This window comes from Mixophyes fleayi, chromosome 6 (genome assembly GCF_038048845.1).
Source record: "Mixophyes fleayi isolate aMixFle1 chromosome 6, aMixFle1.hap1, whole genome shotgun sequence".
NCBI classification, from domain to species: domain Eukaryota; kingdom Metazoa; phylum Chordata; class Amphibia; order Anura; family Limnodynastidae; genus Mixophyes; species Mixophyes fleayi.
The window spans coordinates 208006585-208028382 of NC_134407.1; the positions used below are offsets into that span (position 1 = coordinate 208006585).

A 21798-nucleotide genomic window follows, 5' to 3' on the forward strand; every position below is an offset into this window, starting at 1 on the left:
TGAAGTTCCTGCCGATACTATAGGAAGAAGCAACAGAGAGGCTGCAGCCTGCAGGAATCAACATTGTTAATCAGAAGTGTAGTTATCCAGAGGGTCAGGTGTGAGAGTAGTTTATAAGTGATTCATACTGTATACTGAATTAACACAATTAGAGTAAGGTACATTACTGTGATCAGCCACCTATAGCAGTTAGGAACTGCATGATAATATCTGAATTTAGTAGTAATTATGTTATTAGAGTTACTTGCCTGTTACTGTGATTTACATTGTATGCTCCTACTCCAATCTTCAACTGAACTGTGTGTATTACATTGTTGTCTAAGTTTGCATCCATTTATCTGCTATTTTACTCAAGCCACTGCACCTCTGCTTATTAACAATAGCAACATATATTTTTAAAAAATAAAAAATAAAAAAATATTGCTATTTAATATTCACTGTATTATTACTCCAACCATACAAAAGAGTTAGGTGCAAGGAAAAAAAACATATTGTGTATTTAAGCTGAAGAAAATAGATAACTTTATCTGTTTTTCTTTTAGATTTTGCTGATTGCTGTAGCACTCTTGCAAGTGACTCTGGGGGGTGTGATGTTTGCATTCAATATTTCTGTTCCAGGCTTCATTCCATACTGGGGAGCAATGTTTGTAAGTATAAAGCCAGTCCTATATATTTATAACATTGCAAGTAACTTGACTTTCAGAAAAAAAATAATTGCACACAGCTCTGGCCAGCTTCCCCCTTAAAAGCAGATGCTTCCTCATTGCATGAAGGCACTATGCAATGCTATGATTTGAAGTAGTAAGTCATGACACATGTTAAAACCAATGGTTTGAAGCAGTAAAATCTATTTAAATAAGTTACAGTATTGCCAAAGGTAATGCAGTTGCATCCTATACTTTTACCCCTAATTTTTATTTTTACTGCGATACCAGGCTGGGGATTTTAAGGCTAGGGTCTCCAACCTATCCCTATCAGGCACTGTATGGAAAATGGCAGTAAGAATATGCATGGCATGCCGCATTTACTAGTTTAGTATAATTTAATTGGCACAGGCTATTGTCATGTGGTGTTAAATATAAGCTGCAATACTGTCATATGGCTCTGCGTACAATTTATTGTATTGTCACCATCAACCAGTTCCAACGTATTTGGCATAGGCTAGTATAATGTGATGAACGCAAGTCTGGTGAAATGCATTGGTCACAGGCATTGTAGTGCTATGGGTCAGGCTTTAATATTATATTAGACACAGGGTAAGGGCTGGTATGTGTGGGTGGCAAATAGGTTACAGCCTGCGTGGAATGTATGAGGGGAGAAGAAGCCAGAGTTGAAGAAAGGGACATTGCCGACTACCACCATGGATACCACCATGGATTCAGTGCAGCAGGTTCTGAGCCTTGTATCCACCAACCTGTGCTGCCTGTGATCTCACACACAGACTGCTGCCTTGATTAATATACAAATATACAAGAGAGGTGTATATAGGACGGGAAAAGGCGTAGCCACATCAAAGACCTTATTATCAAAAGTCATCTTACAACGAACAGCTAATGTAAGCATACTACCATTATGGCTGGAAGGAGAATCACCAATATTGCATGAAAATTCAGGTGTATACACCTGAGGATGCACTATCTATGTGGTCACGTGGTGATTATAATAATTGAATCATCTTTTGACACACTATATATGGCTATTGTTTTCCTTTCATGTGGAACCGTTGCTTAGAGTTGGAAGTTGGAAGAATAAGAATAACAGAAAGAAAACTTCAAATTATATGGACATTGTAATATATATATAATATATGGATTGAATAACTCTATATGACAGATTATAGCACCTAGGTATCCACCAATCTGTTGTTTAGTGTAGCAGGTACTATATACTGGATAACAATCTAAATGTTTCTCTTCCAGTGAACTCCAGGAGATGTAACCACAGAGTAATTATTATTATCCTATAAGAGTGAAGATTTTTAGTTCCAACTACTGTATATAGAGCACCTAACTCATTCCCTGCCACTTACTGATGGGAAGTGTTTTTTTTAAAGAAGGCATTATATGTTTGAATCTTGGGGCCCGAGTCACTAAGGCAGGCATACTGAGCGCATTGTGTGTTTGTTTTAAACCGTACGTGAATCGGCTCTCCGCAATCACAAACTCAACAAGGAATGGGTCTAAAATACCTGTGGTGTTGACTACAGGAATAGGTTTACTCTGCTGTACTAGACCAGGCACTGCAGGATATGTACAATACCTATGTAGAACATAAACTCACAAAAGAACTATTGAAAAAAAAATTAAGCAAATATTGTTACCTATCAATAAAATAGTAATTTTTGTTTATAAACAGGTATATTAAAAAACTGTTATTATTTAAAACATTTATTAGGCTACCTTTAATGTCTACTGCAAATAAAATAAATTTTTACAGTTCCTGCTGATTGCAAACACATTGGAATTGGAGCAAGAGATATGGTAGAAAGTTAGCGTACTTCTGTGTGCGCATGAGTTAGACTTGAACGGAAACACCCTTAATGTATATTGCCTACGTGAATCCGTCCATTCTCACCCCATTCACTCCCCTAAATCATAGGCTGTGGTGTCGTTTGAGCTAGAAGCTGACTTGGACGTGGTAGCATTCTTTTGCTCATCGTCCGGTTCTGAGCATGCACAGCACGATTTTTGGAAATGATACGCACAAAACCAGCAGATAAGTTCCTTAATGACTTGATGTTTAATTGTACACTATATAATTACATAGCTGTATAATATGCTATTCAATAGGGTCCTATTATATTCTGGACAGATAAAGGGAGGAATAATATATTAAACAAATGGGACTTTAGCATTAGTTGCATAAATGTGCAGTTACCCATAGCAACCTCCTCAGATATTTTGCATTCTGTTTTTTTTTAATCTTTAATGGTTACAGCAACTTTGTGCACTAATAATTTATACAGACATTGGTCTATGTTATATGTTTACAGTACGCCCTTGCTGGAGCTATGACAATAAAAGCTCAAGTGAAACCTAACATTTCTCTGGTGAGTTCTATAAAATATGTGTGTGAGGTGCTATTTTCTTGAAATGAATGAAACACAATATTAACTATAATACATGAGTGATGTGAATACTTATATAAACAAATGCAAAACATATTTGTATCTTTATAGCTATCAACAGACAACAATGTTTTAGACTATAGTGTCCATTATAGGATATACTTCACCCATGCTGGAGAATGACAATATACTTCACACTATATTTGATCATTCACTAAATTTCTCTGCCTCATTTCCTCTCCCTTCATCTCATTTTCTCTGAGAGTATGCTGTATCCAAAATACCCAACACCACACCTGCACCCTGGCACCGCTAACCTATGTAGAAGTCAGACAGACAGATAGAGGCATATTCAATTCTCTGCGGTTTCTGCCGTGGAAAAACTATTACCGGTGTTACGGTAATAGTAAGCTGGATTTCAGCTTGCGGAAGCCGCAAGCTGAAATCCAGCGAGAAAAGTACCATAATACCGGTATTTACGCGCACTATTACCGTAATGACGGTAATAGTGCGTGTGGCACGTTAATTTTGGCTATAACGCCAACAATTGAATATACCCCACCAAATCCTGCCACAAAACACAGCTTTATGCTATATTTTCTTTCATAAAAAAAAAATATATATGTAAGAAGCGAATTTAGCAGTGATTTAGTGTCACTTAAACTTAGCTTTGGCCGTACAGTCAAGAAATATTAACACAATAAAGAAATAAACACAAATAGGTGTAACAAGCAGTAAGAGACAGGTTGTTCCATTCTTTCTGATTACTGGTTGTCAAACATGTATTACTATTATTATTATTATTATTATTATTATTATTAGTAGTAGTAGTAGTAGTAGTAGTAGTAGTAGTAGTAGTAGTAGTAGTAGTAGTAGTAGTATTATCCTATATTTATATGGCACCACAAAATGTTTGCAGCACCGTACATAGAGCATGGACAAAACAGAAACAGCATACATGGTAGTAAAAATAAACAAAATACAAAGTGCAATTAAGCCAACTCAGGTAAGAACAGGTGCACAGAGCAAAGAGCTATAAGTGAATTCACAAACATTTAGAAGCTTAGAAAGAGAAGGAGAAATGGTAGGGATTGAGCTGAAGCAAGCTGACCCTGTGCCCAGCAGTGTGGGTGGACTAGCAGGAACAGAGCAGGGATGGAGATGCAAAGGCAACGGAGAAGTGGAGAACCAAGGGGAGGGGTCAAGTGTACAGATGCAAAAGTTTGGCAGAGGTAACAGGAGGAGGAGGACATGAGGACTAGAGGGGCTGCTTGTGTGAGCTTACAATCTAAAGGAAAGTGGCAGGAAGACAGGAGACACAAAGAGGGGAGTCAGGGTGAGGGAACTAGAATCTGAAGAGAGTGAATTCATGAACACTTAGAAGCTAGGAAATGTAAGGAGAAGAGGTGGGAAGTGAACTAAAGCAAGCTGAATCTGTGCCCAGCAGTGTGGTTGGACTAACAGGAACAGAGCAGTTATGGAGATGGGAAGACAAGGGAGAAGAGGAAAACCAAGGGGAGAGTTCATGTGTAAAAGTGCAAAAGTTAGGCTGGGGAGCCGAATGTAGAGGTAACAGGAGGAGGAGGACACGAGGACTAGAGAGCTCTGCTCATGTGAGCTTACAATCTGAAGGAAAGAGGCAGACTGACAGGAGACACTAAGAGGAGAGTCAGGGTGGGTGGACTACAATCTGAAGGAAGAGATGAACAAAAGCGGGTAGTATACTACGATAGTGAAGAAGGATTATGAAGAGGAAATGTAGAGGGCAGGGGACAGGTTAGATAGAGGAAGGGTAGGTTTACTTGAACAGGTGGGTTTTAAGGGATCTTTTAAAGTTATGTAGATTAGGGGAAAGCCTGATAGAACGAGGGAGATCGTTCAAGAGAAGGGGGACAGCATGGGAGAAATCTTGAATGCGGGAGTGAGGCGTGGCAACCAGATGAGAGGTGAGGCGATGGTTGTTGGCTTACCATAGAGGGAGAGAGGGAGTATGAATGGAGATGAGGTTGGAGATGTAAGGAGCAGGAGAGTCAGAGAAGGATTTGTAGGTGAGGGTGAGGTGCTTGAAGTGGTTTCTGTAATGGAGGGGGAGGAACCTGAGATGGAAACAGAAAAAGAGTGGTTAGAGAGATAAGAGGTGAACCTAGGGCCATCTTTTCCATTGGGCACGATGGGCAGCTGCCCGGGGGCCCCACGGGCAAGGGGGCCCCATAGGTATGGCTCTTAATGAGAATAAATAATCCTGCAAAAGAAAAAAACCTGCAAAAAAAACCTACAAGGGACACTGAGCAAGTACATCTATCTATCTCTATATATCTATATCTATATCTGTATCTGTATACATCTAAATATCTATATCTATCTCTATATCTAGGGGCCCCGGTGCACTGCTTTGCCCGGGGGCCCATAATGTTGTTAAGATGGCCCTGGGTGAACCATGGTAGGACAGTGTCAGGATGGCCAATGGTGTGAAGGCTGGAGATAGATCCAAGAGGATGATAAGGGAGTAGTGGCCTTTAGATTTGACAGACAAAAGATCATTAGTGACTTTAGACGGGGCAGATTCGTGGAGTCGAGGGGGTGGAAACAGAATTGGACAGGGTCAATGAGGGAATTGTCAGAGAGGTAGCTAGTGAGACAGCTGTAGACAAGCCGTTCGAGCAGTTTAGATACAAAAGGGAGGAGAGAGGGCAGTAATTGGACAGGGTGACGGGGTCAAGATTAGGTTTTTGAAAGATGAAGGGAAAACATGTTCAAGTGTCTAGCAATCCCAGATATAACTTGTAAAAGAAATCCCAGTTAAAAGACAGTTTTCCGCTCATGCACATAAAGTGTGAAAGTCCTGTCCTGGATCTATAGAGGATTGGGGCACTGGAGAGATTTCAAAGTACTCCTAATGACAGTGGCTTTTATAATGATAATCAGACCACATAATAAAAGACATTAGGGGGTAAATGTATTATGGTCCAGTTTTTTTCAACTCGCCGGAAATTTATTGTTGGTGCAGGTTGAAGGATAAATACTTGTATTTATGTAAAATACTATTCATTTTATGTCTGGGCTGGTTAGGAATAATTGGACTGATTCATTAAGGAAAGTTAAACAAAAGTAAGTAAATAAAGCAAAACCATGTTGCATTGGAGGGGGGTGGTAATTTTAAAATGTGATGGCAGGTTTATAGTTGGCATAGAACATGTCCTAGATCAACTTGATATCTCAGTGTAAACATAAAGCTATCACGTATTTGTGTGCTACATGAAAAGACAGACAGCATTTAACTTATGTGCAAAAAATAATAAAATAATTTGCACCCCTTGTATTGCAACATGGTTTTGTCCAGAAAACTTGAGTAACAAAACTTTCTCAATTTTTTTGCTTAACTTACCTTAATGAATCAGACCCAATATGTTTATTTATTAAATGTGAAAAATATTAATTTAATGTGTGGGCCTGTTTGGGGGAATAGGTCTATTTATTAAATGTGAATACTATTAATTTAATATCAGCACAGGTTGAAGGGAGAGAGGTCTAATTCTTAAATATGAGTGCTATTGATTTCAAGTCTTCAAAGTTTGCTCACTTTTCTATATTAATGTGCCTGTCCTTTTTTCAAACATTGCGGGATCCAGACAAGAAGCTACTTTGTTTAATAAACTTGCAGCAGCAGTTAGTGGAAGCTGCAAGAACAGATAGGAGAAAGCAGGACAGTCTGCCAACTCTTCTAATTTTGGAGGGACCCTTCATGGCCCAGTCAGACATCCAGTGCTGCCCGGTGGTAGTCAGTTTTCCGCCCGTGGAAAACCCGACAGTACTTACCCCGGCAGGAGGAAACCGAAGAGCTGCTCGCTGACTGACTGAAATGACTGACACCTCACAAGGATGACTTCTGTCATTTGTTTCCCCTGAAGAAGCCAGCAGAATCAATGTGGTCCGACTTGTTCAGGTAGCAATTTAAGAAGGCAACGCCTGTACAAGGTTCATTACTATACCATGTACCTTGTACAGGCGTTGCTTCCTTAAATTATTACCTGAACAAGTCGGATCACATTGAGTCTCTTCAATGTGATGTCAGCCACCGCTGCCGGCTTCTTCAGGGGCCTGCAATTGACAAAAGTCATCCTTGTAAGCTGTCATTCATCTCAGTCGGTCGGCGAGCAGATCTTCGGTTTCCTCCAGCCGGGATAAGCACTGTTTTCCACAGCCGGAAAATGGTACCCAACCGATGCTGCCTTAGTATGCGGGATTGAATTCAACTTAACAAAATATAAATCACTTTTTATTATCAGCTTATTAATTAAATGCTTTGAGCTTTGTTTTACTTGTCCTTCTGTTAACATTTTGTGCCATTTTCTTTTTCCCCCCACAGGTCAAATATTCTCTTGTCACTAATATTGTAGCATCAATAGTCAGTCTTCTTACAATTATACTTGCGTGTTCAGTTTACCCAATCATCTATTGTGGTTATTATGGGACTAACTTTGAAGAGGAATATCAAGAGTGCATGAAAAAGCGTGTAAGTAAGACGTATACTGGTTTGGCTTTATCAATGGTTTTGTAAAGATGCGTAAATAGGAATATTCTAGTTTTGGAAGATGGTTTATTATATATATATTTGCAAATTTGTAACTACTGCATATTACTTACAAGTAGGAGGGAGTTATAATTAGATTTTTTTTTTTACTGACTGACAGAAGTCAGCTGGGGGATTTTGTGTGTTTCAAGTCTATTGGCTGACAGCTTTGGGTTAAACTCGCGGTACTATCTTGCAGGAGGTGTATAGGGAATGCAGAGGAACAGAATTTCCAGTTATTTTCAGATAGCATAATCTAATGCATGCAAGGGCTGCTTTAAGACATTATTGGGCTCTGACCAAAGACCCTAGAAGGGGCTCCTACCTCTTGTAACATGAGAAACATGTGAGGAGTGCTTTCAAATTAAGTTGCATCTGGTGTTCAGCCTATGCACACAATTAAATGCTGCTATCTAATAAACGTTTGCCTAGACATGATTAAGGGGGGAATTAAATTGGCCGCGATGTTCTGAGAAACATGGTGGCTGCGCATTTTTGACTTCAGTATGGTAAAAATATCCGCTCATTTTTGCTCGCACCTCTATGGAGATAATTCTGTAACAGAAAATCGCTGTGAGGTGTCTCACGGGCATTCCAGAGACACTACGCTGTGGGGATCTTTTTCTATTGAATTCCCCCCTAAGACAGATAAAGCTGCTGGACTAGATGGCATCTACCCACCTTTGCTAAGGGCAATTTTTTTTCCCACTTTATCTTATATTGATGATCTGTGATACCAGTCTTTAGAAGGAACAAAATTAGTACATAGAAATTATAGACCTGTGAACCTCAATCATGAGTACATTTAAATAGATTTTAAGGGATGTGTTTCTGAATTATATTGTAAAATTATTTAATAACAGTTTCAGCATGGCTTCATTGAGGAGCAGCCATGCCTATCACATATGATTACTTTTTATTTCCAGGAGAAAGAGAGATTGTTTTTTAAGTATATTTTAGTGCATTTCAGTGCCATGGTAGATATTTTTGACTACTTCTGTTTAATGGAAATGGGTGAAGAAATCCACTCCCTCATTCTTTCCTCTCCCCCCTCTACCTGCCACCTGGATCCTATCCCCTCTTAACTCCTCCGCTCCATCTCCCCTACTGCCTTTAACTACCTTGCTCACCTCTTCAATCTGTCACTCTCCACTGGCATCATCCCCTCTTCCTTTAAACATGCCCTTATCTCTCCATTCTCAAAAAAAAGAATCTTAACCCCACCTCTTTTGCTAGCTACTGCCCCATCTCACTCCTCCCGTTTGCCTCTAAACTACTTGAGAGGATATTCTGCAACCGCCTCACCAGGCACCTCTCAGACAGCATCCTCCTTGACCCTCTTCAATCTGGCTTCCGCCCCCTCCGCTCCACTGAAACCGCCTTGGCCAAAGTTACTAATGACCTCATCTCGGCTAAATCCAAAGGCCATTTTTCCCTGCTCATCCTCCGTGACCTCTCAGCAGCCTTCAACACCGTTGACCACCCCCTCTTATTGCAGACCCTTCTTTCTCTCTTCCTCTCTGGCTCGGTCCTCACTTGGTTCACCTCCTACCTCGCCAACCACTCTTTCTCTGTGTCCATTTCTCGTTCACCTCCCTTCCTCCTCCCTCCTTGTAGGAGTTTCTCAGGGCTCTGTTCTTGGACCTGTACTCTTTTCACTCTACACTACCTTCCTGGGTGATCTCATCTCTTCTTTCGGTCTCCAATACCACCTCTATGCTGATGGCATTCAACTCTACATCTCTTCACCTGATCTCTCCCCCTCGCTCCTCTCTTGTGTATCTGACTGCCTTTCCGCCATCTCTTCTTGGATATCTTCACGTTTTCTCAAAAATAACATCGCCAAATCTAAGCTTGTTGTTTTCCCTCGTTCTAGATCTTCTTTTCATCCTGAAATATCTATCACTGTTAACAATACTACCATCTCATTTGTTCCCCAACTCTGCGGCCTGGGCGTCCCCTTTGACACCTTCCTCTCCTTTGCCCCCCACATCTCTTGCCCAATCCTGTTGTTTCCAACTCCGTAATATCGTCCGCATCCAGCCCTTTCTTTCTCAGGATGCCACCAAAATTCTAATCCACGCACTCATCATTTCCTGTCTTGATTACTGCAACCTTCTCCTCACTGGCCTCCCCCTCCCCCACCTTACCCCCCTCAGGTCTATACTTAAGGCTGTTCCGAGACTAATATTCCTCTCCTGCCACTCCTCTTCTATTTCCCATCTCTGTCTTGCATTACACTGGCTTCCTTTCCCCTACAGAATCCTTTTCAAACTCCTCACCTACAAGTCCTATCCCACTCCACTGCCCCTTACATCTCCAACATCCTCTCCACTCACACCCCATCACATTCCCTGCGGTCGGCCAATGAGCGTCACCTCTCCTCCACACTGATCACCTCATCCCACTGCAGAATTCAAGATTTCTCTCGGGCTGCCCCCTCCATTGGAACGACCTCCCATGCTCCATCCGACTGTCTCTTAGTTTGTGCACTTTCAATCGAGAATTTAAAACTCACCTCTTCCTCAAAGCCTACTAACCATCCACCTAACCTGCTCTCCATGCCTGACTCCATCACCTCTCTACCCCTACGCCGCCACTCACTTTTCTTGCAATTGATCCCCTCTATCTCCCAATTGTGCCTCCTGTCTGTTTCCCCTCCCTTTAGGATGTAAGCTCTCACTAGCAGGGCCCTTTCCCTCCTGTCTCTCTACCTATTCTTCTTCTCCATCCTATGTGTAAGCTATGTTGGGAGCTTTGAAGTCCCGGTATTTTTGTTTATTGTTCTGTATGGTTCTATCCTGTATGATCCACTGTCTGTACTCTGTATAGCGCTGCAGATACATTGTGATGCCCTATAAATAAAGATTCACAATAATAATAATAAAAATGGTCCTGATTGGGGCATAATTCTAAATTTCCTGTTTTGCCAAACAATGTGTACCAACAATGTGTTTTACACATTAGGTACAGTATTTAATCCTTCTCTTTGTTATGGATAAAACAATTATAGTGCTAATGTTAGAATACTAACATCTTGTAAATTTGTGTTTACAGAGCGGTTCTTATGGGATGCTCTCCATATTTCTTATATTACATATACTGTTTTTCTGTGTCTCCAATTCCATTTCGGTCTTCAGTTGTCGAGCTTTGGAACACTCAAAAATAAATGTTCCACAGGTAAGAGAGAGATGAGAAGAAGGGAGGTTAGATATCAGGTAATTTAATCTGCTTTGTGTGCAATGTGGTGGGATAACAGGAGCATGTTATACCTTATGGAAGGTAGTGGTGTTTTGGGGTCTCATCACACAATGACAAGTTAGATCATCACAACCCAACATGTATGGTAGTGAGGCAAACTGGTCATGACTTGCCGAAGTGGTGGTGATGAGGAGAGACTCAATGCAGTGCTTGGTGTGTAGTAGACATGGGGTTGATTGCCATGGAACATAGAAGCTTCTGAAAAAGTGAGTAGACTAAGAGTGCCAGTGAAAATGTGCGAGAGGTAGGGTGGAGGTTGATGAGGCATTGAGAGGCTCATCAGCGGAAAAGGTGGCGGGACTCATCATGAGGGGGACTCATCATGAGGGGGACTCATCAGGCCCGATTCATCAAGGTGCGCATACTGAGCGCAACGTGCGCAAATCGGCTCTGCTTACTCCAAATTCAACGAGGAAAGGATTTTAAAATATACAAGACACTGTAGGATACGCCCATCACCTATGTGGAATATAAAGTCACAAAAGAATGCACAGAAAAAAATATATTAATTTAATGTCACTTGTTAATAGTATAGTTGGCACTAATGATAATACAAAAAAAGGGGCTTTATAGATATTTTTATTTTCCCATGAAATAAATATATTAGGATGTTATGAATGTCTACTGTACATAAAAATTTTTTTTACAGTTGCTCCTGATTGCAAACACATGTTATAGCATGGATATGAGACTGTCTTCATTGCTACTCAGGATTTAGACTAGCCCTGTCGCTGGATCAAGACATATGGCAGAAAAACAAGTAACTATGAGATGCCCAGAGCGTGGTTGCATGCTCTCGAATTTATCACGCCCTTACTCAGTGGCGCACGCAGGGGGAGTTTCTGGGTCTCCAAAAACCCCCCTCCACTAAAAAGTGCCCTACATATCGGCACTGCAGTATTTTATACAGCACCACCGTGGAAGCTTCTTTGACAGCACCGCGGCTGCTGTATACTACAGTGCAGCCGAAACGGAGCTGCCACTCATGCGCGGCAGGTCTCTAGGAATTATTTTTTTTCGGGGGCGGAGGAAACCCCCCCTCCCCCCAAAAAAAAAATCCTCTGTGCGCCCCTGCTTACTCTACAATCACTATGGGTGAATTCCGCTCCCCCACCCCGCTCTCTCCCAGAAATTGTAAGCTGTACTAAGTGTCCTTTGCGTGCAAAGATGAATCGAATGCGTCTGCATTTACTGGCATATAAGTTAGTTCTGGGCATGCGCATAGTGATTTTGCGTATGACACGCTCAAAATCCCTTAATGTATCAGGTCCATTGTGTGTATCTGGTAATGGTGGTATACAGAGAGATGATCACAGCAGTTTTGAAAATGGTGCTTCTCAAAGCAGATTAGGGTAATTGGCATGAACTGGACTTTTCACATCCTGTGGTAGGTGGTGGTGTGGGAAGTAAAAGTGGTGGTGTGGGAAGTAAAAGTAGATTTTGTTTTATGAATGTGGAACATTTGAGGAGTTTGTTAAATGCTTTGAATAAATAAAAGTCCTACTTTAGTTTTAGGGCCAGCAGCATACAATCTAACCACATTTCAGGTGTTCACAGGGGTATACTTAGTTTGTTCTGTGATTATAAATACATACATCCTAATTCTAAAAAACACTATCGCAATGTAGACAAGCAAATGGTCTGACAATTCTATTGTCTATTTTGTAATTTTGTTCTTAATTGTTTGACTGTGCAAATTGTCACAATAGCTTCTCAGAGACCTTTTCTATGGACCTCCCTTTTCAGAGATGTCTCTCAGAAAATATTGGATGATGGTGAGGAGGTGTAGAGAAGAGCAAAAGCAGTCTTATATCAGACAAAGAAGTGACTTTTGTAAGGGCTTTCAGCTAAAATTTATATTTTGAGGGCGTGTGTGATCTTGGGGATGGTTGCTAGTGTCCTTAATTTGATGGATACCAAAACTTATGATGGACATGTCTTAGACCCTGCTGTAATTGAGAGCCAGATTAATTATATAGATGTCCTTCCCACCCAAAGTTATAGATACAAAAATAAAATATGCATTAAATTTACAATTCTAGGACACAAAACACATAAAGTCATAGGCAAAAGTTTTGAGAATGACATAAATATTATTTTCACAAAGTATGCTGCCTCAGTTTTTATGATGGCAATTTGCATATATTCCAGAATGTCATGAAGATTGATCAGATGAATTGTAATTAATTTCAAAGTCTCTCTTTGCCATGACAATAAACTTTATCCCAAAAACAGCATTTCCACTGCATTTCAGCGCTGCCACAAAATGACCAGCCGACATCAGATTCTCACAGGTGAGAGTGTTGACGAGGACAAGGCTGGAGATCACTCTGTCATGCTGATTGAGTTAGAATAACAAGCTGGAAATTTTAAAAGGAGGGAGGTGATTTAAATCATTGTTCTTCCTCTGTTAACCATGATTATCTGAAAGAAAACATGTGCAGTCATCATTGCTTTGCACAAAAAACAAAAAGAGCTTCAAAGGCAAGGATATTGCTGCTAGTAAGATTGTACCTAATTCAACCATTTATTGGATCATCAAGAACTTCAAGGAGAGAGGTTCAATAGTTGTGAAGAAGGCTTCAGGGTGCCCAAGAACGTCCAGCAAGCGCCAGAACCATCTCCTAAAGTTGATTCAGCTGCGAGATCGGGGCATCACCAGTACAGAGCTTGCTCAGGAATGGCAGTAGGCAGGTGTAAGTGCATCTGCACGCATAGTGAGGCAAAGACTTTTGGAGGATGGCCTAGTGTCAAGAAGGCCAGCAAAGAAGCCACTTATCTCCACAGAAAATATCAGGGACAGACAGATGTTCTGCAAAAAGATACAGGGATTGGACTGCTGAGGACTGGAGTAAAGTAATTTTCTCTGATGAATCCCATTTCAGATTGTTTGGGGCATCTGGAAAAACGCTTGTCCGGAGAAGGAAAGGTGAGCGCTACCATCAGTCCTGTGTCATGCCAAAGGTAAAGCATCCTGAGACCATACATGTGTGGGGTTGCTTCTCAGCCAAGGGACTCACTCACAATTTTGCCTAAGAACACTGCCATGAATAAAGAATGGTACCAAAACATCCTCAAAGAGCAACTTTTCCAAATGATCCAATAACAGTTTGGTGATGAACAATGCCTTTTCCAGCATGAAGAAGCACCTTGTCATAAGGCAAAAGTGATAACTAAGTGGCTCGGGGATCAAACAATCGACATTTTGGGTCCATGGCCAGGAAACTCCCCAGACCTTAATCCCATTGAGAACTTGTGGTCAACCCTCAAGCAGCGCTTGGACAAACAAAATCCCACAAATTCTGACAAACTCCAAGCATTGATTAGGCAAGAATGGGGGACCATCAGTCAGTATGTGGCCCAGAAGTTGATTGACAGAATGCCAGGGCGCATTGCAGAGGTCTTCGAAAAGAAGGGTCAACACTGCAAATATTGACTCTTTGCATAAACTTAATGAATTTGTCAATAAAAACCTTTGACACTTATGAAATGCTTGTAATTTTACTTCAGTATACCTTAGCAACATCTGACAAAAAGGTCTAAAAGCATTGAAGCAGCAAACTCTGTGAAAACCAATACTTGTGTCATTCTCAAAACTTTTGGTCAAGGAAGCAAATTATCATGAAACATAGTCTTTACTACATTGTAGGCTCTCACTGAGATTTCATCTGTTATTCCCATCATCATTAAATATCTGTAAGGCCCTTCTGGTTCACTGCAGTATATATAAAGAGCTAAGGAAGTCTGAGTGGAAATGTGGTTGAATAGTACTAAGAGGGAGTTTTGTCATGTGTAAGAAGATAGGTGAGAATATAGTGACAAGGTGGGTTTTAAGAGAGAGCTTGAAAGATTGAAGGTTGGGGAGAGTCTAGCAAAGGTCGGGAATGGAGTTCCAGCAGTGGGGAGCAGCATGAGAGAAGTCTGATTTATAAGTGAGAGTTGACAGTCAGACACATGGCACAGGTCAGAGGCAGATCCAAGAGAAATACCATTGATGAACTTATATAATTGCCCATGCTGACCAGCAAAGAATTCCAGTGTCTACTAGGTACCTGTGATGATGACCTGCTATAGTGACATAAAGCTTTGGGTTCCTTTCTGCGATATACATTAGTTTATGGTCACTTCTAGCAAAGCAAGTGAACTCAGTAGTCCCTTTCAACTACTGATTTATTGTGTTCTATTCCAACCTCTTTCTAGAAGGGAAACAGTCATTCCAGACAGTGTTAAATCTTCAGAGACTCAATCGGTTTGTGCAAACAAGACATTTTCATATGAAATTAGTATAATCGATTGTTCAATTAGTAGAGATATGAGCTATTGATTTCCAAGTCAATTTTCTACATATATCAATAGTTAGTCAACACCATCAGTGACAGGTTTTGATTATTAGGCCACCATCTTCGATTCACTTGTCTATGTTTTGCCGGACAACATCTCCCAGGACCTTCACTGAAAACTTGTTGATCATTATGGCTGCCCTTAGGAAGAAAGGCATTGCAGTTCGGCCCTACTTAGACAATATTTTAGTAGTAGCAAAATCAAGGGTCAGTGACATACAAAAAAGTGGGACCATAGTTGCGCTTCCCTAGATCAAAATATCAGACTCAGCGTGTAAAGAACTTGCTTTCCTGGTGGCGGGAGTCAGTTCAGAGAATGGTTGGTGCACTTCTTTAAAACCTGGAATGGATAACCTTGACAATGAACTCCAGTTTCAATAGCTGGGGATGAAAATCTACACACACATGTAGTGCTGGTGATATGAGCACAAGACTGAATGATGTTGCACACAAATCTGTTGATGCTGAGAGCAGTCTGGTGTTAGAGACAGTGCTTCCAGTACTATCTGAAGGTCAAGCATGTCAATGTAATATCCGAAAACCGGATGGTTGTAGCATTTGTACTTTGTCAAGGGGTCATGAGGAGCAAAATCATGATAGAGGAATTGAAAGTGACAAAGAGATGGGCAGAGATCAACATAACATCACTCTTGAGGCTTCATGTGGCAGACACACAGAATACAGTGGCAGATTGCTTCAACAGCCAAAAGAGTGGCCACTAGTAGTGCAGAGGTCAGAATACCAACAGTAGACCTAATGGCAACGAATCAAATGCCAAAAGCAAATAGTTATTTTCCCAATTCAGAGAGTGCAAAGCAGAAGGAATAGATGTCTTGATAACACCTTGAAACTTAAATTTAAAATACATCTTCCCTCCTTTTTCCTCTTATTCCATGAACCAGTACACTAAAAGGTGTCAGGACTCTTTTTTTAGACAAAAGATTAGCATTGGATGATGGTGATTTCTGCCACCGTGCAATTTAAATGTCATTTTGAAAGTCCTGACATTAAGCCGTATATGAACCTCTAAAGATGTGTCCCTTAGGTGATTCACGTTAAAAGTAATATTTTTAAAAGCCATCACTTCTGCCAGAATAGGCTCAAGTGGTCTCCTCCTTTTATATTAACAAGGAAATTGAAATCTCTGCATGATGTTCCCAGCCAACTGGAGAGGTTGAGAAATACATAAATACTTTGGATCTAGTCAGAGATTTTACTAATTATCTTGTAAGAACAGAGAGATTTTGGAGGACAGTGCAACTTTTTGTTCTACCAGATGCAGTATGAGAGGGATAGACTTCTTCAAAAGACACACTTGCAAGGTGGATAAGAGAAGTGACCACACGGCCTTACAGGGGGAATGGGTGTGAAGATACACAAATTCTGAGGCCGCACTCAACCAGGTCAACAGCAACTTATAGGTCTCATAGATCTCAGGCCTCAGTACTGGACATGTAGATAATGTTGGATTATTTCATACGTACACTAGACAATATTTAATATTCATAGCATCAGCATCAGATGAGTGTTTAAGAATGAAAGTCCTTCAGGCCTTTTTTTTTTCAATAAATCTTATGTGCATTATAAATTTTATGTGCACCCTATAAGTTCATTGGTGGGGTACAACCCATTTGTGTATGACTGTCAGGAAGTCTAAAGAGGAATTTTGCAAGCGATGTCATGATAATTTTTTCCCTCAAAGCATTCCACGGCAGCCCCAGTATTCCCACCATATTGTTATGAGGAAGAAGCTCAAGACACCTAGGATAGGAGGGATCAAAGTTTATCTTTCCCTAGACATCTCTTTTACCTTTCTCTGTTCACCTAAGCCAGTAGTTAAAGATTCGTGTAGATTTGGCTGTCAGGACAAAATTTGCCCATTTCTGCCTACCTTTAGGTTAAGTTAATTCAAACATTATGGTTTACTATACAATTTGCTATTTTTGAGCTCTGAAGAACTACAAAATAAATGCAGCCATAATGGGGCTAATGCGGTGTTGGTAGCACAAGGGGAGCAAATTACCATAAAACAAAAAAGCACAGACAACTAGCGTATTTCCACCCACCTGAAAAGCTGTAGACATCTTGAGCTGCCTCTGCATCAGCAGCATATTTTTGCACCAGCCTTATAGGAAGTGCAAAAGATATGACTATGAACAGGTGTATATGCATGTTTCTGCAGGTCTGCATCATGCACATTTAGGTAAACATGCCTTTACTATAACCCTAACCCTAACCCTAACCCTGCCCTTTACCTCCCCAGTCGAGCCTCTCCAGGCACAGGTGGACGTAAGTGACATGATTGCATACTCTACATAGTCTGCTTTCTGGGCATGCACAGAGTGATGTCATGTAAGATATGCTTTGCAAAACACCCCACTCTGCATGAGACTACTGGACTTTACCTTATGTATTGTCCTGTTGGATGCACATTCTTCCATTCTTTCCATTTATTTCCATTAAGTAAGAAAATAACATGGGCACAGTGCATCCCTATAAATACTGCTATCTGAATAGATCTAACGCAGGGTTGTCCAACCCGCGGCCTGCGGGCCGCATGCGGCCCAGCATGCCTGTAAATGTGGCCCAGCAGGGGTTTTGGTTGTGGCAAGGGGGCAGCGCTGTTAATGAAGAAAAAAATCCTGCACAAAAAGAAAAAGATAAGAAAATACTTACCTTGTGGTCATGCGGTCCCTCCCTGGTCTCCTCCTCTGTGCGGCGCTTGCAGTGAATGTCGGGCGTGACGTCATCACGTCCGACATCCATTGCGGAGCACAGCACATAGGAGTCACCCGAGCAAACTATTAGCAGCAGTGAAACGGAAAAAAACAAGAGAAGAGGATCGGAGAACAAGCCGATTAAAAGGTAAGTTAAGGACACTGACTAGTGCATAAACTCACCTGGTCCTGGAGCATCACGGACCTTATCTTCCTGTCTTAATGACTGCTGTATTGAAGCCCTTCATAAAATGTTGTAACAATATCACTTGATGTTTGACAGCAGCCATTAGCATGTCATTGAAGCAACAACAAGGAGCATTAGCAATGTTTTCTATGGTTTTTTTGGATGATCAGCTATCATTAGTGCTAGTGTATTTTATGTGCGGCCCAAAACAACTTGTCGCCTTCCAATGTGGCCCAGGGAAGCTAAAAGGTTGGACATCCCTGATCTAAAGGGAAAAAATAATACTAAATCTACAATTCAGCCCCTTTAATAAAGCATGGTCTCTATGGTAGTTGACTCTAATCGTGACATTTTGGTGTCATCCGTATTTTTGTGTTTGACTTCTGTATTATACAATCCTTTTACTAGATGTACTATATTTCATTCCAGGTATTTGTTCTACCAAGCGCTGGTTTGGTTCCAGCACCTCCTACAGTGTTTGAAACAATCTCTCCTGCACCTCCTCAAGCACCACCACCCCCGTATACAGTCCAAGAGGAAACGAAGGGGGATTTGAGGATGATATAATTTCCAGTGAACACAGCTATATTCACCAAAACAATTTAGTTGTTCAGTATATGACCAATGATTATCAAATATCATATATGTTCTTTTGATATATTAATTGAATGATTAAAAATAATATAAGGCTAATTGTGAAGTTCAGGCATTTACATTATAATGTGTAATAAAATATTAAATGGGAAATCTGTCTTACATTGTGCAAATTGGATATTGTGTGTTAACTGGACAATGTAAGTGGATGAGTATAGGAGAGAAGTATTTTGGGAGCTTGTGAACCAGCTAACAGAGGTGCAGATGGTGAGAGGGGAGATTAGAAAGTGACTAGACTGGTATTTTTGGAGAATAATGGTAGAGTGGACTGACTAAAGGTGGCCACAGATTTTACAATCCAGCCATTCAATCTGAGTTTTTTTTTATTATTGATTTGTTAAAAACTAGTGTGTGGGTAATAGTTAGAGATTAGAGGTTCAGGTTCCGATTAACCCAACTCATCTGAGTTTTACATATACAAGTAGAGCCTAATACCAGGGCCCAATACAAACAACCATTTACTTTTAATCAGAAAAACTTGAACACTATTACGTTGATGGGATTAGTGCAATAGATGAGACAGAGCATGTACAAAAAGGGCAGAGGAGCAAACAAGCAGTCAAAAAACCCATGCAGACAAAGCAAACTATCACTTTATCAACTGATCAACTGATGAGAACTAAACTAACATTCTGAAATAATATTGTCGGCAGTGATGAAGTCTTATAGGGAATATAAGAAAATCAGATCTATACTATAATCATTTTGCTTCTTGCATAAGAAATATAACTATCATGTAAGAAGTAGTGAAACAGCAAGTAAATCATCATCATAATTTACCCATAAGGCACCACACATTCCACAGCGTCGTACAAGCAGCAATGCACAAACAGAACAGGATGCAAATAAATGTATATTACATTACATGTGAAGAAATTGGGCTACATTTTAAATGTTGCATATTGGATAAAACAGTAAGCATTGGGCAGTACTAGTAGTTTAGCAAATAGATGGGGCAGGTAAGAGAGAAAAACATGACATCTATTAGTGATATCCTGAATATATTACTTGATAAATAATAATTAGAGAGGCGCGCTGACCCCTGTGTTTTGGTTTTGGATGTGGTTTTGGTTCTAAAACGACTTCGTGTTTTGGTTTGTTACCGGTTTTGCCCAAAAATCCTGAAAGGTTTGGGTTTTGGTTTTGGATCTGATTTTCATTAAAAATTGAGAAAAATTGGTAAAAACAACAGGATTTTGAGCTGTTTTTGCTCCTATAATACTATTTATAGTAATAAGATTCATTTTCAGTAATTTTTACACTAATTTTAGCCAAAGTCTGCAGCGAATGATGTCTATATAATATAGCACATACATACCAACATTAAAAAGTTGGTTTCCGGAATAGGTGGGCGTGATGGGGGATGGGGCTCAAAATTCTGCGTCATTTTGGACCCGCCCCTTTGACGTGATGACGCAAACGCGTCATTTGACAAAGGGGGGCGGGGCCTAATTCTGCCCACTTCAATAGGAAGTGGGGCAGGTCCGGGAGATTGCCACAGTCTCCCGGAGTACGCGAGACTCTCGTAAAATGCGGGAGTCTCCCGGACATTCCGGGAGAGTTGGCAAGTATGATATAGCACTATATAATATGGTATAATTAATAAGTTATAGATGAGACTGCTAGATTAGGAGAGATATGGTAGTTCTCTCTGAAAAAAGTGATATACATAAAGGAGAAAAGCTAATATCGTGCATTCTAACCTAAATAATATATATTATGTTGTTTGGGAAGACTCCTGCTATGGTAATTTCAAAATAAAAAGCAAGGAAAAGGCAGTGCACTTCTATGGTAGTAAATCACAGTAAAATTAATGTAACGCCCCCTAGTGGTGTTTTAGTATACCCTGCACCTCAGTGAAAACAGGAGGAGTCACCTAAGAGGGCAAGCTAGGTGTTTGTGGAAAGTGACAAACTGGTTGCTATGGTCATAACCCAGCCCAGCCTGTGAGAGACTGAGTGAGAGGAAGGAGAGGCTGTCAGAAAGGGGGGAGAGAGAGATAGACACAGAGACAGAGACAGAGAAGAGATGTATCTGGGGACCTGGGAGCTTCCTCCTAGACAAACTTTACAAACTGATTCATTTGGCATGAACCATGCATGCTTGTAATATCTACATTAAACACTACTCCCCAAGACAGATATCTGGTCTACAGTTAATAGAGGGGTATTTTTAAATATTGTTTTGCTAAGATAAGGAAAATTAAACTTTGTATCTAGAAAACTCTAACTCCAGCACATTCTGAATGAATGTCCTGTCTGTATATTTTTTTCAACACCATTTTAATTTTATCCATGTACTGTCTGTCAAAGGCCTAATATATTGATGTAATATTTCTCCAAGTTGTGATCATTTTTCATAAACCTTTACAAATGTTTTCTGCCATATACCAATGAGATCATAATGGGTTTACTTTGACAGTGATGTATGCTGTACTGTAGTGATGACTGATGTCTGTGATGTCACAGAGATGAAGTGACTCATTGACTCATGTATAGTGTTGGTGAGTCTTACCAACACTATACATCTAAAGACCAGGTTATGAAGCCTGCTGTTCTATAATCAATGGTCCCCAATGTGACGGACAACACTGCTGATTGGCTAACACACTCCCATCCAACAGGTAAGTCAGACAGAACTGTAGCAATCAGTGTAGAAATGTAGCAGAACCATTACAATTTTTACAAATTTTATAATGGAAAATGCTTTGCCTTGATATTATTGGCTTTGCACATAGATACGTATAGTATAATTAAACCTGAAAATAACAGAAGTAAACACACACAAACCTATAATTGTTTACATATAAGATTTATTATGGGACAAACTCAACAACCGCAGGTCCATGGACTCTAAAATCTGGTGTTATTATCATTTCCATTTATTTATATAGCGCCACTAATTCCGCAGCGCTGTACAGAGAACTCATTCACAACAGTCCCTGCCCCATTGGAGCTTACAGTCTAAATTTCCTAACACAGACAGACATAGAGAGACTAGGG

At 40.4% G+C, this 21798-nt stretch overlaps 1 protein-coding gene across 2 annotated transcripts; it reads left to right on the forward strand.

Moving 5' to 3' along the window:
• The first annotated feature begins 545 nt into the window (after positions 1–545).
• Positions 546–18836, forward strand: LOC142160575 (membrane-spanning 4-domains subfamily A member 4A-like). 2 transcript variants are annotated; one of them, XM_075215438.1, is made up of 5 exons: positions 546–647; positions 2993–3049; positions 7434–7580; positions 10695–10817; positions 18572–18836. In XM_075215438.1, exons 1-5 carry the CDS (start codon positions 591–593, stop codon positions 18707–18709), a joined length of 522 nt encoding a protein of 173 aa, XP_075071539.1. In that variant the 5' UTR covers positions 546–590; the 3' UTR covers positions 18710–18836. The 2 variants fall into 2 exon arrangements, with proteins under 2 accessions (XP_075071539.1, XP_075071540.1); XM_075215439.1 differs by lacking the exon at positions 2993–3049.
• The last annotated feature ends 2962 nt before the right edge of the window (positions 18837–21798 follow it).